The sequence below is a fragment of the Thalassophryne amazonica genome, chromosome 17, assembly GCF_902500255.1.
Source record: "Thalassophryne amazonica chromosome 17, fThaAma1.1, whole genome shotgun sequence".
In the NCBI taxonomy this organism is placed as follows: domain Eukaryota; kingdom Metazoa; phylum Chordata; class Actinopteri; order Batrachoidiformes; family Batrachoididae; genus Thalassophryne; species Thalassophryne amazonica.
Genome location: NC_047119.1, coordinates 5,194,598 through 5,214,681, shown reverse-complemented (window position 1 = coordinate 5,214,681; position 20,084 = coordinate 5,194,598). Strand labels below are relative to the sequence as shown.

General features: G+C 41.2%; 1 protein-coding gene across 1 annotated transcript in view; it reads right to left on the bottom strand.

The window, feature by feature from the left end:
* Positions 1-20,084, bottom strand: part of pde8b (phosphodiesterase 8B) — a 155,077-nt gene that overhangs the window by 78,139 nt on the left and 56,854 nt on the right. Inside the window, 2 exon segments of the mRNA XM_034192259.1 lie at positions 959-1,149; positions 14,845-14,901. Of these exon segments, the coding sequence (XP_034048150.1) occupies positions 959-1,149; positions 14,845-14,901 (248 nt within the window).

Sequence of the window (20,084 nt, the reverse complement as noted above, 5' to 3'; positions counted from 1 at the left end):
TCAAGCAAAGCCGCCCAGACCTCCCGATCCACACACACCTCCCCCAGCTCCTCCGGGGGAACCCCAAGGTGTTCCCAAGCCAGCTGCGAGACATAGTCCCTCCAGCATGTCCTGAGTCTTCCCCGGGGCCTCCTCCCGATGGGACGTGCCCGGAACACCTCTCCAGCGAGGCGTCCAGGGGGCATCCGAAAAAGATGCCTGAGCCACCTCAGCTGGCTCCTTTCGACATGGAGGAGCAGCGGCTCGACTCCGAGCTCCTCCTGAGTGACCGAGCTCCTCACTCTATCTCTAAGGGAGCGCCCAACCACCCTGCAGAGGAAACTCATCTCGGCCGCTTGTACTCATGATCTTGTTCTTTGGGTCATGAACCAAATCTCATGACCATAGGTGAGGGTTGGAACGTAGATCGATTGGTAAATCGAGAGCTTTGCCCCCCTACTCAGCTCTCTCTTCACCATGACGGTCCGATACATCACTGCAGACGCTGCACCAATCCGTCTGTCGATGTCATGTTCCACCCATCCCTCACTCGTGAACAAGACCCCGAGATACTTAAACTCCTCCACTTGAGGCAAAGACACTCCACCGACCTGAAGATGGCAAAGCACCTTTTTCCGGTCGAGAACCATGGCCTCGGATTTGGAGGTGCTGATTTTAATAATAAAACAGAACAAAAACAATAGAGTTCCCAGCCCTGCTGGGACTAGTAACAGCAGTTGCAAAGCAACATGGTTTCCAGTCTCACTAGGCTTGAACCCCTAAAAAAAAATCAGGTGATGTTGGAACCTTCATCCTTCTTCTCGCAATATATGAAACTCCTGTTTGTTGATGTTTTTGATACAATCACAGTGAAATCTGGTACTTAATAACAACAACAACAACAACAAATATTCTGCAAATGTCAGCCAGCCAAAGACAAAATTGGAAACAAAGAGAAACAGGAAAAGTAGAAACCTACCGGCAGACAGCTTCAGGCTCAAAGTAACATGAGTGACGTCCGTCAATGACTACAATCTCATGGTGCTTGTCGAGGAAACAGTCAACGGCAGACTCTGGTGTCCGTGCGATGTTACACCGGAACCCAGCACGGTCACAAGCCCACCAGAACGCATCGCTTTGACTATCCTCCTTGGCGAACACCAGCAGAACCTGAGGGGACAGAGAATGGATGTCTGGGTAAATCTGTTACTGTTCTAAAAACTGCACTATTTCTGCGATGCACTGACTCGTAACAAGACATAGTGGCAGGCATTCAAAGCACTGCCTCCAAGTGTCAAGAGTACAGCACCGTGGCCAAAGATACCATGATGACAGAAAGAACTTTGCTACAAATTTGACATTCTGTGAAACAAGTTGCTTCCTGTATTACTGTATGTTGTGAAATTTGGACATCAACCAGATAGATAGATAGACAGACAGGCAGATAGATAGATAGCCCTTATGTACCTACACTGGAAAGATGGATTAGACCACATATATAGGTTGGTTCTGGAGTTATCCTGTGTAACGAGGTGATGGTCTAATGGTTAAGCATTGGGCTTGAGACAGAGAATCCTTGGTTCAATTCCTGCCAGACCAGACAATTACCAAGGGTCCATGGACAAGGTCCTTAATCCCCACGTTGTGTAGTGAATGCCTTGCATGGCAGCACCCTGACATCGGTGTGTGAGTGGGTGAATGCGAGGTATCATTGTAAAGCACTTTGAGCTTCTCTTTCAGATGGAAAAGCGCTATATAAATGTGCTGTGTGACATCATGCAAAACAGCTGTACCCATGGCTCAATGAATGCTGTTCACCGATCTCAAAGTGCCTGAGAGAAAATGACACAAATCCCAAAAACATGTGATGTCACAAGCTACCTTATGCTACTGTCCAGCATCTCATCCAGCATCTCTGATGGAAAGACTGCTTTCAATAATGACAAAATCAGCAGTGTGACTGACCTTCAGAAATTAGTTTCCACCTTCAAACTGATCATCAAGCCAACACCACCTCATCCAGCTACAGTACCAGTCTAACAGCTGACATATTTGCCTCTATCTTCACTGAAAAAGTGGTGACCTTCAGTAGCCGATTGTCCGAGCCACTCAGTCTCAACTTGTCTCCCTTTAATAAGGGCTCAACTAAAAACTCAACAAGTAGCAGTACTACTGCATGACCTTTATCTCCTTTAGTCAAGGGTGCAACAAATAACCCAACAGTCAGTTGTCCTACTGCCTTCACTGGTCCTGCTGTCCCACTCTGTCTCCTGAAGTTTTGTCCAGAATTCACCACTCACTCTGAGACTGAAATATTTACGTTAAACTCCTGACATGTTCATTCCTGGTACTCTTCTTTAAGCCATATCTCACACCGTCATATCAGAAATCACCCGTGTGGTAAAAGCTTCTCTGGCTTCTGGTCTGGGTAACACCTCTGCTGATAAAGCCTTCTCTCAATTCTAGTCAGGTTGAGATCTATTAGTTGGTCTTGCTTCTCTCAGTTCTCTTGGTCTCAGGTTCAGGAAGGCAACCACCCAGACAGAAAACTGGTACGTCTTTACCTCCTGAAAGTAGCCATGTGTCTGCCACAGTTAGGCAATATGTGGGCATCTATGTGGTCTTTTGGAGTTGCTAGGGTTTTCAGCACTTAAGGCACCTACTTGCTGGAACATGCAAAGAGAAACACCCCACGTGGCCAAAAGGTTGAAGTGTTGATGTTCTGTCACAATGCAAGTAGACACTTTGCTGAATTTCCCGTTCCATAAAACGTGCAGAGTCGGGACGTATTATTGATCCCATATAGTGTTTGGGACAAGAACATACCAGCTAGACTTTGGCCAGAAGCAACAGCATTCAGCTCAGACTCAAAGCAGCATCACCTCTTGATTCTGTCTCAGCAGAACAAAATGTGACAGCATACAACAAATGAAGGGAAAAAAAAACAAAAAGTCGTCAGAGTGACTACCTGCAAATTAATAAAATAAGTGACAGGTTTTCATAGTGAAATATGAGCTGTCTGCACAATCCTTCAAACCTGAATGCAGAACAGACACACACACACACACACACACACACACACACACACACACACACACACACACACACACACACACACACACACACACACACACACACACACACACACACACACACACACACACACACACACACACACACACACACACAAAATCGCAGAACATGAGAGAAAAGAAGGAAGAGAGAAAATGAGGTAGTATTGGCGAGTGGCTGTGAAAGGTCTACAGTCTTTGATCTCATGCCGACTTGTGTATCCACGGTGCTATGATGTGAAATTCCACATGAACAGCACCCAGTTGACCCTCACAGGATGCTGACTGCACGGATCTCTGACATGCTGCCACGCAAATATGTGAGCAAGAAAACCTGGTGGGGGCACTGATGGTCTGAATATAGAATCAGAATCACCCACACGGCACAGGTTTCAGCTTTATTTGTTTTCAGGACTTTAAATGCTTTGATGCAACACAAAACCTGAGGTTACTGAGAGTATGTTCTTGTGCCAACGCAATGCCCATGGATAAATGTGCTCTAATCTAAACAAACAAACAAAAAAACCCTAAAATAAATATATTTTCATAATTTCTTCATGAAATGAATGAAGCATAATTTAAATCTCCCAAATCACAATAGCTAACTATTTTAGTAGGTTTCTTTAATGTTTATGAAATATGACTTGACAAATACCCCTAATTGGAGTAAGCGGTTGAAGATGAGTGAGCTGATAAATAAAACATACTTGACTATGATTAAAGCCAATAAATTTGGCTATAGTCCATTGAACCTTAGAGCATTTACTGGGAAAACTCAGTAGCTTTGCATTTCCATAAATACTCCACAATTTCCCCACAATGCACTATGATGTTTGGCCTGAAAATTTGTGTGCTTCAGTTTGTGGTAAAGACGGGAGTAGGAGAGAGGGATTCAGAGTAGAGCCGCTGCTTCTTCATGTCAAAAGGAGCCAGCTATGTAGGGAGATGAGCAGGAGGCATCCTCAGTAGGTATGTCCAACTGGGAGGAGGCTCCGGGGGAGACCTGGGACATGCTGGAGGGATATATTTCAATCAATCAATTAATCAATTTTATTTATATAGCACCAAATCACAACAAACAGTTGCCCCAAGGCGCTTTATATTGTAAGGCAAGGCCATACAATAATTACGTAAAAACCCCAACGGTCAAAACCACCCCCTGTGAGCAAGCACTTGGCGACAGTGGGAAGGAAAAACTCCCTTTTAACAGGAAGAAACCTCCAGCAGAACCAGGCTCAGGGAGGGGCAGTCTTCTGCTGGGACTGGTTTGGGGCTGAGGGAGAGAACCAGGAAAAAGACATGCTGTGGAGGGGAGCAGAGATCAATCACTAATGATTAAATGCAGAGTGGTGCATACAGAGCAAAAAGAGAAAGAAACAGTGCATCATGGGAACCCCCCAGCAGTCTACGTCTATAGCAGCATAACTAAGGCATGGTTCAGGGTCACCTGATCCAGCCCTAACTATAAGCTTTAGCAAAAAGGAAAGTTTTAAGCCTAATCTTAAAAGTAGAGAGGGTGTCTGTCTCCCTGATCTGAATTGGGAGCTGGTTCCACAGGAGAGGAGCCTGAAAGCTGAAGGCTCTGCCTCCCATTCTACTCTTACAAACCCTAGGAACTACAAGTAAGCCTGCAGTCTGAGAGCGAAGCGCTCTATTGGGGTGATATGGTACTATGAGGTCCCTAAGATAAGATGGGACCTGATTATTCAAAACCTTATAAGTAAGAAGAAGAATTTTAAATTCTATTCTAGAATTAACAGGAAGTTTTATCTGAGTTTAAAAGCAGGAAATTAGAGGTCATCCATGTCTTTATGTCTATAAGACAATCCTGCAGTTTAGCTAATTGGTGTGTGTCCTCTGGCTTCATGGATAGATAAAGCTGGGTATCATCTGCGTAACAATGAAAATTTAAGCAATGCCGTCTAATAATACTGCCTAAGGGAAGCATGTATAAAGTGAATAAAATTGGTCCTAGCACAGAACCTTGTGGAACTCCATAATTAACCTTAGTCTGTGAAGAAGATTCCCCGTTTACATGAACAAATTGTAATCTATTAGATAAATATGATTCAAACCACTGCAGCGCAGTGCCTTTAATACCTATGGCATATATATTTCCCAGCTGTCCTATGGGAACACCTCTGCATTCCTCAGGAAACATTTGAGGACTTGGTCAAGGATAAGAAAATGTGGGTTAAGCTAGAACCGGATAAGCAGAAAATGAAATGACTTATTACAAATCTTCAGGTAATTTTACATGTTACCTGAAAAAATGTCAATCTAACAATGCGTGATTTTCAAGTTTTTCACTAGACAGACAAACTAACATACAAGCGATCAGATCAGCAGCAAACCTGGTACATTCTGGCTGTGAGGCAACAATACTGTCCTCTAACCCACCATAGTGCCCTAAAACAAAGTATGAATATGTTCAATATAAAATTGGTAACAATAAATCAGACATTATAGTATTGCATACAGTTGTATGTGGTTTGCTAAAGAGCTTTAAAAAATGGATACACAAAATGTGGTATACAACACATCACCTGACATGGCTCATTGGTCCTCAGTCTGTTGTTATTGTGAGAACGTAATCCAAATCTGTGTGCGCTGTAAAACCAAAAATTGATAAATGATTGGTGTTTTGAAAGTCTTTGTGGAACTGTGACATGGTTATGTACATTTTTGGTTCCAGTGGTACTTTGGGTAATAACCAGATGGTATTAAGTGAGCAGTTTGATGCTTTGGCAGAATAGGTAGGCATGCAAAATAACCATTCATTCCTTCAACATTCACCATTTAAAATATTGTAGCTGGTAGTCACATAAAATGTGCTTTTAAAACTAGCTATAATTGCTCAGTCATAAAGTATATAAACCTCCATTTGGATTGGGCTCCCGTCACTTGGAAAAACTGACAATTAGGTCAAACTGACCCTTGGATTATCCACAATATTTAACTTTTGGACCTTTATTCATAATATCCAAGTGAGAGCAAGGACATTTTCTAATATTTATTCATAAATATGCATGTACAAATCTAAATAATTCTAATAGAACACTCAAAGAGTGCAAATTTTAGACTGTGCAGACATACGGTCAGGTCCATAGGTGTTTGGGCAATGACGCAATTTTGTAATTTTGCTTGTGGATGCCATACTGGAGTAAAAATGAAACAATCACAGTATGTGGTCGTAGTGTTTACCTTCAACTTTGTCTAAAAGGGTTTAAGAAAAATATTATTACATTAACCAATTACAGCAATTTTCAAACACCGTCATTCAATTTTCAGAGGCCATGAGTAATTGTGATTATTTTTAATAAACATCATCGATTTTACAACCAGTTTTCTTTCAACATATTAGTGGATGAATACATGAACATTTCCAAGCCATACTGAAACCACGTTAATGTAATAATAATAATAATAACAATACATTTGATTTATTTTGCACTTTTCATTCAATCATCTCAAAGTGCTACAGGTTAAAAACATTAAAACATTAAATGCTAGAATTAAAAACATAAAACAATAAAATAACAACCACACGAAACATGGCAAAAAGTTGAGGTAAAAATGATACGATCAGTTATAAAAGGCCTAAGAGAAAGCTCTAATGAATAAATGGGTTTTCAGTCTTTCTTTAAAGGAATGTTCAGATTGTGGCATTCTTAGATGCTCAGGGAGATCATTCCACAACCTGGGAGCAGCCGAGCAGAAAGCCCAGTCTCCTATGGTCCGAACTTTGGTCCTGGGGGGTTTTAGGATGTTAGCAGTTCCAGAGCAGAGGTTGCATGTGGCAGTTTGGGGGTTGAGGAGCTCCTTGAGGTATGGGGAGCATTACCATGGATGCAGTGATAAGTGAGGTGGGAAACCTTGTACTCAATCCTGAATATGACAGGAAGCCACATTCAGGATTTGAAATGTGAAACGTGTAATTTGTACATGTTTCTCTAATATATTGACTGCCACTAATCAATATTTCTGACAAGTTGCTACATGGGCACAATGGTAGCTCAGTGGTTAGCACTGTTGCCCCACAGCAAGAAGGTCTGAGAATCGCTTCCGACCCAGTCCATTCGTTGTGGAGTATGTATGTGTGTGTCAGTATGAATGTGTTTGTCAGTCCATATGTGGCCCTGTGATAGACAGACCGTGACCCTGTGCGGGGTGAAGCCCGCCTCTCACCCAATGGAATAGGATCTCTTATTCTTAATAAATAAGCAAAACAGGCAGTGTGGTGACCAACTGGCCAGTGCCAAGGTTCCCAGTTCAAGACCCCATTTCCCCATCTCCATGTAGTTCAGTGTTGGGTCAGGAAGGGGATCCGGTGTAAAACTTGTGCCTTATGGGCTCTGCTGTGGTGGTGTCAAGCAAAAAATGGAGCGGTCGAAAGAACTTACAATTAAATAGGCAAAAAAAAAACTTGCTTTTTTATTATTGATCTGGGGGTACATGCCTTTTCCCAGTGTTGAGGAAAAACCTAAATCTACTCACTGATGGAATTTAATTTTATGGTTTGAACCATCTGATGGATTCTTTTCAAACCAGTATTTTTTTAAACATCAGTTTGTTGAACCCACCGCACAGCCATGTGTAAGCATTTTGCAGAGGCGTGTCAAGATCCCCTGCACAGTATCCCCCTAACTGGAAACATATATACATAACTCATTTTTGATCAGGATATGTCATTCAAAGCGCATATTAAACAAATATGTAGGACTGCTTTTTTGCATTTACACAATATCTCTAAAATTAGAAAGGTCTTGTCTCAGAGTGATGCTGAAAAACTAATTCATGCATTTATTTCCTCTAGGCTGGACTATTGTAATTCATTATTATCAGGTTGTCCTAAAAGTTCCCTAAAAAGCCTTCAGTTAATTCAAAATGCTGCAGCTAGAATACTGACGGGGACTAGAAGGAGAGAGCATATCTCACCCATATTGGCCTCTCTTCATTGGCTTCCTGTTAATTCTAGAATAGAATTTAAAATTCTTCTTACTTATAAGGTTTTGAATAATCAGGTCCCATCTTATCTTAGGGACCTCGTAGTACCATATTACCCCAATAGAGCGCTTCGCTCTCAGACTGCAGGCTTACTTGTAGTTCCTAGGGTTTGTAAGAGTAGAATGGGAGGCAGAGCCTTCAGCTTTCAGGCTCCTCTCCTGTGGAACCAGCTCCCAATTCAGATCAGGGAGACAGACACCCTCTCTACTTTTAAGATTAGGCTTAAAACTTTCCTTTTTGCTAAAGCTTATAGTTAGGGCTGGATCAGGTGACCCTGAACCATCCCTTAGTTATGCTGCTATAGACGTAGACTGCTGGGGGGTTCCCATGATGCACTGTTTCTTTCTCTTTTTGCTCTGTATGCACCACTCTGCATTTAATCATTAGTGATCGATCTCTGCTCCCCTCCACAGCATGTCTTTTTCATGGTTCTCTCCCTCAGCCCCAACCAGTCAATCAACCAATCAATCAACTTTTTTCTTATATAGCGCCAAATCACAACAAACAGTTGCCCCAAGGCGCTCCATATTGTAAGGCAAGGCCATACAATAATTATGAAAAACCCCAACGGTCAAAACGACCCCCTATGAGCAAGCACTTGGCAACAGTGGGAACAGTCCCAGCAGAAGACTGCCCCTCCCTGAGCCTGGTTCTGCTGGAGGTTTCTTCCTGTTAAAAGGGAGTTTTTCCTTCCCACTGTAGCCAAGTGCTTGCTCACAGGGGGTCGTTTTGACCGTTGGGGTTTTACATAATTATTGTATGGCCTTGCCTTACAATATAAAGCGCCTTGGGGCAACTGTTTGTTGTGATTTGGCGCTATATAAAAAAAATTGATTGATTGATTGATTGATAACTTTATGCTGAGCTCTAACTGTAGCTCCTGCTCTGTTCAGTGCTTCCACATGCTGGGTCATAGGTCGGAAACCAGTGGCTTTGGTGTGTTTGTTGGCGAAGATATATTTACTGACCTTCATTCTGTGGATGATGCTTTGATTTTTGTGGAATCAATGGACACCCTGGTGCTTTCTGTATGGCTGTGAGACATGAATGGTAACGGGTGATCTGAGGGGACTGTCTTTGGTACTAGACCTGTTCAGAGTACCCTTGAAGCCCTCTAAAATAAATTGGAATCAGATGAATGGTTGTCACAAACTTGGTAATTAATAACCAGATCCATAACTCGCTAAGGTTCTGGTCTTCCTCTAATTCACAGCCATTTCTTTTCACTGCAGTTTATCTCACATGGAGTGGGCTTTATGCAGGGAAGAGCACCAACAACTAAAACAGCTGTGGACTTTCAGGTTCATTCACCAACGTACCAACTCTACGACACACCATCTTTGTGCATTTGTTGAAACTAGTCTGGTTGTTGCTCTGCAAACATCAGATGCTTTGTTGTTCTGATTGGTTGTATGTCTGTCTAATAATGTCTAGAGTCAGTTTTGTTTGCATCCGATGGTGCTCTCCCCTGGATATGAAACATGAATGAAGAGGTACCTGAGATCTAGTCTGGCTGTTCCAAGGCTAGGAAATTAAGGGAGACTAGTGTCATCCAGGATCCAAGATGGTTCCATAGTGTGGTGGGCACTGCAATGCGTGGCACCAGTGCGTGCTTCGAGACCTGACCTAAGATCTGATGCAGGACACCCAGAGACAGATGGACATGCGGTTCACCCCAAGGAGCTTGAATATCTCCCAGTGGGAGGTAATGATGTATGTTCCTGTTCTTTTACCTCTCGCTGTAGTGTATGAAACACATGATTTTTATAGATAGACTAAACACAGCCAGATCTGGAGAAATTGAAACTCTCCAGAGTCGTGAGGCAGCAATAAACAATCAGGAAAAACTCACAATAACTCAGTGTTTCTGAGTTTTATTCCTGCATTTTCATTCTTCTTCTCCTGTGAAGCACAAAACATACAAGCAGTTTATTGGGCAAGAGGTTGGAGCTTTTTAATAAAGCCCCAATTTCTCCACCTGTACACGCGCTGCCAGAGATTCCTGATGTGATGTTATTTGGCATTTTTAGAGGCGAAGAAGGGGTTCTGTACTGTAACTCAGCATGATGGTGATTGGCATGCCAGACCTCTCACATAGCGCTGGAGGGAGAACTGAGCTGAACCCCTGGAGATCAGTCAAACCAACACAACTCAATGTGAGCGAAATGAAATCAAAGCAGTAAACAGCCGTCTAATGAAGTAGCCGATTCCTGCAAGAGCTCCTGCCAGAACTGAGGAATGCTTTGTGGTGCTTTCACCCCAACCTGCCTGGTAACTTCCAAGAACTCTTTCTGTTACATAAGGCCAAAACTGACTAATGCATGACCTAATCCCTCCCTAGAGGATGAAGACGGACAAACCCTCACTCAACCTGGACTAAGTCTGCCACAGTCTTGACAGGGAAGCTGAGATCTGTTGATACGGAGCTTTTAAAAATCCTTACCAAATTCTTCATCTCAATAAACATTCCAGCAATTCTATCATACAGTTAAACTCATTTTAGGATGCGTTTCACTTTTTGGCTACATTTTGAAAAAAAAGTCCAAACCATATGCATCCATCTGGTCAGTAATTTGTGCTTGAATATTTCAATCAATCAATCAATTTTTTTATATAGCGCCAAATGACAACAAACAGTTGCCCCAAGGCGCTTTATATTGTAAGGCAAGGCCATACTATAATTATGTAAAACCCCAACGGTCAAAACGACCCCCTGTGAGCAAGCACTTGGCTACAGTGGGAAGGAAAAACTCCCTTTTAACAGGAAGAAACCTCCAGCAGAACCAGGCTCAGGGAGGGGCAGTCTTCTGCTGGACTGGTTGGGGCTGAGGGAGAGAACCAGGAAAAAGACATGCTGTGGAGGGGAGCAGAGATCGATCACTAATGATTAAATGCAGAGTGGTGCATACAGAGCAAAAAGAGAAAGAAACAGTGCATCATGGGAACCCCCCAGCAGTCTACGTCTATAGCAGCATAACTAAGGGATGGTTCAGGGTCACCTGATCCAGCCCTAATTATAAGCTTTAGCAAAAGGAAAGTTTTAAGCCTAATCTTAAAAGTAGAGAGGGTGTCTGTCTCCCTGATCTGAATTGGGAGCTGGTTCCACAGGAGAGGAGCCTGAAAGCTGAAGGCTCTGCCTCCCATTCTACTCTTACAAACCCTAGGAACTACAAGTAAGCCTGCAGTCTGAGAGCGAAGCTCTCTATTGGGGTGATATGGTACTACGAGGTCCCTAAGATAAGATGGGACCTGATTATTCAAAACCTTATAAGTAAGAAGAAGAATTTTAAATTCTATTCTAGAATTAACAGGAAGCCAATGAAGAGAGGCCAATATGGGTGAGATATGCTTTCTCCTTCTAGTCCCCGTCAGTACTCTAGCTGCAGCATTTTGAATTAACTGAAGGCTTTTTAGGGAACTTTTAGGACAACCTGATAATAATGAATTACAATAGTCCAGCCTAGAGGAAATAAATGCATGAATTAGTTTTTCAGCATCACTCTGAGACAAGACCTTTCTAATTTTAGAGATATTGCGTAAATGCAAAAAAGCAGTCCTACATATTTGTTTAATATGCGCTTTGAATGACATATCCTGATCAAAAATGACTCCAAGATTTCTCACAGTATTACTAGAGGTCAGGGTAATGCCATCCAGAGTAAGGATCTGGTTAGACACCATGTTTCTAAGATTTGTGGGGCCAAGTACAATAACTTCAGTTTTATCTGAGTTTAAAAGCAGGAAATTAGAGGTCATCCATGTCTTTATATCTGTAAGACAATCCTGCAGTTTAGCTAATTGGTGTGTGTCCTCTGGCTTCATGGATAGATAAAGCTGGGTATCATCTGCGTAACAATGAAATTTAAGCAATACCGTCTAATAATACTGCCTAAGGGAAGCATGTATAAAGTGAATAAAATTGGTCCTAGCACAGAACCTTGTGGAACTCCATAATTAACTTTAGTCTTTGAATATTTGGAATAAATACTGAATACACTATTGAAAACACTATTGAAAGCATTCTGTAATTGTATTATAATGTTCCGGCAATACAGGGGCACCAGGTGGAGGACATTTCAACAATTCCTACTTCAAACTCAATTTCCTGTTTAGAAGGTCATATTTGTAGAAAGTCTCAACATGACCTAAATGCAACTCAGAACAGCATCAAAACACATTTGGATACAGACAGATACAGACAAAGGCAGCGGACGACACAGTGCAGCTCGTCAGCTAACAGCTAACTAGCAAAGCTAACATTTTCTTTAACCCTTTACCTACTGAGGCTATAAATGGACGATTGGTTATAATTTTTTATTATAGCAATAAAATTAAGAAATAATGTTCCATGTTTGTGTGCTTTGGTACCCTTTTCCAAGAGTACCTGAATTTCAATTATATTACAACTGATTAACTATTTATACACATTATTTGTAAGTTTTAGCATTTAAAATGAGAAAAAAAACACGAAAACGAACTTGATTTTTTTTTCAGTTTTTTAGTGAAAAATGATTGTTATGTAAAGTAAGTTTGGATTTCACATTTTTAACAGGAAGCTGTAAGTGTTTACAATCAAAATAATTAATTTTATGTGTCTAGAACTCAGAAACATTGCAGAAACAGTGCAAAAGTAAACATTTTACAAGGTGAAAATATGCAAAAAGTAACCAATTTTAAAGTGCAGATCCAAACAATATGAATAACAAAGTGCAAAACTATATATAAATATATCAGTTATTATCTGTATTATTAAAATGTGCAATAAATCACTCATTTGATCACTCATTTTGTGCAATATTATACAATATGAATAAAACAATAAAGTGTCAAACTATATATAAATATATAACCAAGAATCAAAATTAGATCTAAACTCCATCAGTCAGTGTGGTGCTGTTTGTAACAGTTTCTGTCTGGCTGAAGACAGAGGCCAATTTACAAAGTTTGCACATCCAGCAGGTGACCTCTTGCAAACCTTGCAAGAACGCCGCCCCTTTGTGGATCGCTGGCAAGTTGGGTTTCCACTGCTTGTTGGCACCGGGCAGTGGCTTGTGGCTGATGGAGCCATCACACCCACACAAACACACACATAAACCTTCACAAGTGACACTAACACCCTGCCTTTTCCTCAAACATTACTACATTTATGTTTGCTGTCTGTCTCTGTACTTTTCTGTCACTTTTGCGCTCTTTTTCATACTTTTCCCTCATTTCAAAAGTCACCGAACGCACTTTACCATAATACATGCAACATATAGCATACTGTTGGAAAGCACGGGTTCTTGGTTTGCTGTCAGTGTTGAAATTTTTCAGATTGAGGGCTTACATGAGAACTTACGGTAATGAGAATCAGCGGCGCACTAGTGTGAAACTTCTGTGTTTTTCCTCTGCGTTATGACGTCACAGGCTTATGTTTACCGTAATACACCATATATCATTGGAAAGCCCTTGGTGTTAGCTTAACAATGCACTTTGAATCATTCGGATTGGACAAACTATGGCGGAGTTACGGTAAAAGAAATACGCATATGGAAAATATGGCGTGGGCGCCATCGCCGTAGATAAAGGGTTAATGGATTAGCTTTTCAGCTAACTTTGAAAACCATTAGCAGACCAATTAGCTGCTTTTTTTGAATATATCTTAATGGTCTAAAACTTTTATAAACCCTAAAATCATGTTTGTTCCTGTTGGAACTCATACGCTAATCTATTAAGTGAACTTGACTATTTGCAAGAACGCAAGAAGCATCACAGTGAGGAGATGGAGGAGCATGAGGACAAGCCAAAGTAGATTAATAAAATTATTTTCCATATGGATTTTTAAAATATTTGTTGTAGAGAAGCTTGAATCTTCGACTGGACTGGGTTGCTTGACGCGAGGACGTTTCGCTTCGCTTCAAGCGAAACGTCCTTGACAACTGGACAACTGAGAGCCTACACAGTAAAATATTTGTTGTTCATGAAATACTTAATGTACTGTGAATAAACTAAATGTTGACTGGAAGCTTCTGCTTAATTACATTTGTTTGTTTAATTACTGTATTTTCCAAGTGGCACTGGTATCTGTTAAAAAAAATGCTTCTTGAAGCGGAAAAACCTATATATAAGTCACACTGGAGTATAAATTGCATTTTTTCCTCAGTATTATCACCTATTCTTTGAGTAGAGTTTGTGTACATTGTTGTAGCGTGCTCTTTATTATTGCCATTTATTTATTTATTATTAGAGTTCATTCATTTTGTTTCTAGCTTTGATTCCTGGGAAAGTCTTATATAAATATTTGTTGTAATTATTGTTATGAATAACAAATGTGTAATTTTTTTTGGTATCTAAGTCACACTGGAGTATAAGTCGCAGGGCCTCCCAAACTAGTAAAAAAATAAAATAAAAAAATAACGGGACTTATAAAAATATGGTATTCTTGTACATCTTGATCATTTTTTTGTACCTAATAAAAATTTTAAAATTTGACAAAGCACAAGAGGTTCTTGTAAATTATTACGAAGAACTCTGAATGACTGTTCGTACCAGTTGCGTGTTGTTTGCTGTGATGTATTACAAAACCAAAGACAAGTTGTGGCAAGTCGATCTGAATGGTAAAATCAACTGAAGCCAGCAGCGTGCAGAAAAGTTATATAAAATTGCTTTTAATGGCTCCTTTTGAGTTTTACAATTTACAACACTGACATCAGTAATGTTCCACGTATGCTTCTACATCAAAACCACCATGTGCCTTTATTTCCACATTTCCACGGTAACTTTTGTGCGGATTTGGCAAAGCACTTACCTGAACTGGCTCTTGAGTGAGTCTCATTGGTCCTACACATTCTTCTGTAGCTGAAACCTGCTGAGAGAAAACAGCAAAAACACATGAGGGTGTGTAAATCACAAAATGACACAAAACAAAGAGCTGTGAAGAGCGCTTACCATTTTACCACCAATATCCACAATCATACTGACATACTGCTTTTCCTTGCGTGGCCTGTGTCACCTAATCTCACCTCCTGCTTTGACTATTAACTACTCCTAGTGCATTAAAATATCTATTTCTTTTCGTAACTCCCGTTAAACCGCTGTGTTTTCCTTCTCCTACACTGCAGACGTAGACATGTAGTCTTAGCAGCTCAGAATGGAGCTGCCCAGTGCAAACCTCTTTGGAAGGTATTAGCAAACAGAACTCACAGGTTTACCTGCATAATCCTGCTGCAGGAGCATCACATACTGCACCGTATAATTCAGCCTGTCTAGGCAGCTTCAGCGGGCTGCATGTGTCATCTCACTGTGAACAAGCAACTCAGCTACAAGCACATTTCCACACATCTCACACCACAAGACACAATCAGCGATACACCGCCGCATCATTGTGTAGCACAGCAGACACCACATTAGCACTCCGAGTGAGGTCCAGGCATCAACCATCAGGTGTTCAGGTTTGGGTGGTGTTTTTTTTGATAAATCCAGTGTTGGTGACTCATTTCTCTCTAGAGCGCTGCAACAAAGGTTGGTCTGGTTTTGGCCACTAATACGCTCATAAACACATACTCATAACCCGCAAATGCATTGTTCCAGTTTCAGGTCTCGGTATGGCTGAAGAGAAGGATAACAAGCCATAACAAATTCTTTAACAGGCTTCAATAATAACGCAGCGCACGGTCACATGGGACCAGCTGGTTGCTGGTTAGAGGTGGACACCTGCACGTCTCGTCTAAACTTGTAGCTGCTACTGAGAAAACATGTTTACAGCAAAGTTAATTCACTCATTCATTTTTGATACCTGCTTATTCCAATTCGGGGTCATGGAGGAGCTGGAACCTATCCCAGCTGGGCACTGGGTGAGAGGCCGGGTACACAGCGGACAGGCCACCAGGCTACTGCAGGGCCCGCCAAGTAAAATTTAACAAATTATGTTATTCTTAATAAATTCTCTCAGAATAAAAATAAACAAGATGTACAGTAACTGTTGCTTTTCGAACCATATAGCGGGTTTGAAACTATCAGCCCAGCAGCTGTAACGGGTGTCCACCAAGGACGTAATAAAATTATTGTCGTTTATTTATTTATTTGTCTGTCTGTTAGCAGGATTATGTCAAAACTACTGCATGGATTTTGACTGAACTTGCACCACAGATAGATATTAGGCCATGGAATTAAATTTTGGAGATGATTCGGATCAAGATTCTGGCTCAAGATTTCACTTTATATAGACTTTTAAGGATTATGAAAAAAAAAACCTACTTCACAGATTCTCACCCAATTTGCACCACAGATAGATATTAGACCATGAAAGACTCCACTGAATTTTGAATTTTGATCTGAATCCATATTCTGGTTCAGGATTTCAATTTCTACACTTCACTTTGTTGGATGTTAAGGATTATGTCAAAACTACTTAACGGATTTTCACCGAATTTTCACCACACATTGGTGTGAGGTCTTGGAAGACTCCACCAAATCTTTGGAGGTGCTCTGGAATAGAATACTTTTGGCTATATGTGTACCAAATCCGATGCCTTTATCACAAAATGCACAATTGTTATGCAAATTTTAGCAAAGCTGCACCACTATAGTTACAACCCCAATTCCAATGAAGTTGGGACATTGTGTAAAATGTAAATAAAAACAGAATACAATGATTTGCAAATCCTCTTCAACCTATATTCAATTGAATACACCACAAAGACAAGATATTTAATGTTCAAACTGATAAACTTTATTGTTTTTGTGCAAATATTTGCTCACTTTGAAATAGATCCCTGCAACACATTTCAAAAAAGCTGGGACAGGGGCAACAAAAGACTGGGAAAGTTGATGAATGCTCAAAGAATTCCACAGGTGAACAGGTTAATTGGAAACAGGTGAGTGTCATGAATGGGTATAAAAGGAGCATCTCCAAAAGGCTCAGCCATTCACCAGCAAAGATGGGGTGAGGATCATCAGTTTATGAACAACTGCGTGAAAAAATAGTCCAACAGTTTAAGAACAATGTTTCTGAATGTTCACTGTCCCATCTTATCTTAGGGACCTCTTATTACCATATCACCCCAATAGAGCGCTTTGCTCTCAGACTGTAGGCTTACGTGTAGTTCCTAGGGTTTTTAAGAGTAGAATGGGAGGCAGAGCCTTCAGCTTTCAGGCTCCTCTCCTGTGGAACCAGCTCCCAGTTCGGATTAGGGAGACAGACACCCTCTCTACTTTTAAGATTAGGCTTAAAACTTTCCTTTTTGAAAAAGCTTATAGTTAGGGCTGGATCAGGTGACCCTGAACCATCCCTTAGTTATGCTGCTATAGATTTAGACTGCTGGGGGGTTCCCATGATGCACTGAGTGTTTCTTTCTCTTTTTGCTCTGTATGCACCACTCTGCATTTAATCATTAGTGATTGATCTCTGCTCCCCTCCACAGCATGTCTTTTTCCTGATTCTCTCCCTCAGCCCCAACCAGTCCCAGCACAAGACTGCCCCTCCCTGAGCCTGGTTCTGCTGGAGGTTTCTTCCTGTTAAAAGGGAGTTTTTCCTTCCCACTGTCGCCAAGTGCTTGCTCATAGGGGGTCCTTTGACCGTTGGGGTTTTTCTGTAATTATTGTATGGCTTTTGCCTTACAATATAAAGCACCTTGGGGCAACTGTTTGTTGTGATTTGGCGCTATATAAATAAAATTGATTTGATTTGATTTGATTTGACTTGCAAGGAATTTAGGGATTCCATCATCTACAGTCCATAATATAATCAGAAGATTCAGAGAATCTGGAGAACTTTCTACACATAAGCCGCAAGGCTGAAAACCAACACTGAATGCCCGTGACCTTCAGTCCCTCAGGCGGCACTGCATTAAAAACCAACATCATTGTGTAAAGGATCTTAACACGTGGGCTCAGGAACACTTCACAAAACCATTGTCAGTTAACACAGTTCGTCGCTACATCTACAAGTGCAAGTTAAAACTCTACCATGCAAAGTGAAAGCCAAACATCAACAACATCCAGAAATGCTGCCACCTTCTCTGGGCCCGAGCTCATTTGAAATGGACAGACGCAAAGTGGAAAAGTGTGCTGTGATCTGATGAGTCCACATTTCAAATTGTTTTTGGAAATCATGGACGTCGTGTCCTCCAGACAAAAGAGGAAAAAGACCATCCAGATTGTTACCAGCACAAAGTTCAAAAGCCAGCATCTGTGATGGTATGGGGTGTGTTAGTGCCCATGGCATGGACAACTTACACATCTGTGATGGCACCATCAATGCTGAAAGGTACATCCAGGTTTTGGAGCAACACATGCTGCCATCCCTGCTTATTTCAGCAAGACAATGTCAAGCCACATTCTGCACTTGTTACAACAGCGTGGCTTCGTAGTAAAAGAGTGCGGGTACTAGACTGGCCTGCCTGCAGTCCAGACCTGTCGCCCATTGAAAATGTGTGGCACATTATGAAGCAAAAAATACAACAACGGAGACCCCGGACTGTTGAACAACTGAAGTCGTACATCAAGCAAGAATGGGAAAGAATTCCACCTACAAAGCTTCAACAATTAGTGTCCTCAGTTCCTAAACACTTATTGAGTGTTGTTAGAAGGAAAGGTGATGTAACACAGTGGTAAACATACCACTGTCCCAGCTTTTTAGAAACATGTTGCAGGCATCCATTTCAAAATGAGCAAATATTTGCACAAAAACAACAAAGTTTATCAGTTTGAACATTAAATATCTTGTCTTTGTGGTGTATTCAGTTGAATATAGGTTGAAAAGGATTTGAAAATCATTGGATTCTGTTTTTATTTACATTTTACACAACGTCCCAACTTCATTGGAATTGGGGTTGTAGGATCAGAACAAAAATCATCAATTACACACCGATTACTTCAATTGCTTATCCAAGATTGGGTCACAGGAATCAAAAATTAAGTAAATAAATAAATACACTCAGCTCTAATGAGCAAGTAGACAATTAAACAAAAAACAGAGCGCTCCATCATTTAAAGTAACATTTAAAAAAAAAAAAAAGCATTACTTACATTTGGTAGTGTTGTCTTAATTTGTGTTTTGACCCCTATTGGCCACCATACACATCTCTGTTACTGAACATTAGTTTGAGACACCTGCTCTACTTGTTGCTCCCATCAAAAGGATTACTAACAGGCATAAAAATGTGTTAAAAAATGTCACTTATGCATGCGTGTGTGTGTGTGTGTGTGTGTGTGTGTGTGTGTGTGTGTGCATGCCCAAAATGTAAAAGCTAGTGCACATGGCAAGTTATCTGTGCAGCATGCTGTCACTTGGTGTGACAGCATCTGATTTTATTTTGACTGCGAGGGGTTTGCAGAAATGTATGTGTAAATGGACTGCATTTATCAAGCATAAAGTGTGACAGTCTTTGATGTTTATGTTGCGCAAATGAGACGCTTCCTGGAGCTACTTCAATGAAAGTCTTCTTTGGGCTTTTCTCAGCGTCTTCAGCAGTGACACAGATGTGCTGCAAATACCAAGCACAAGGTTGCACACCGGTTGAGACCTTTGTTTGGACATTTTGCGTGTTGAAGTGTACAGTGAGAGTCTTGGCAGTCTGAGCAGGAATCACAAACGCGGTCAGCGATGGGTGCAAGGTATGACTGAGAAGTGAGCTCAGCTCAGGAGATTAGGCAGAGAGCTGTGGGAAAGCTGAGTCAAGACGCCAGGAAGGGACTGAATCGTTTCTGAGTGTTTCAGTGAGGTTTCATAAGAACGTCTGACATGATGCCGAACATCTGGTGAGAGAGTGGCAGGATGCGGCAGAGACATCAGACTTTGTCGTCAGAAGTGACATTGGGGGCAGAGTGTTCGGAGAAGGTGAGATTAAAACCTCTGACACATTACACGTGTAGAGGACAGCATTCACAGGAGGAAGGTCAAACAGAAAAGAGGAACTCATTGTTGCAGGACAATTTGAAAGTTAGAATTATTCAAGTGATGGCAAAAGTCATGCCTCTAGATCACTTCATGACATTCATTCGCTCATTCTTCATATTTCTGGATTGTTTATCGGCTTTCATCATCAT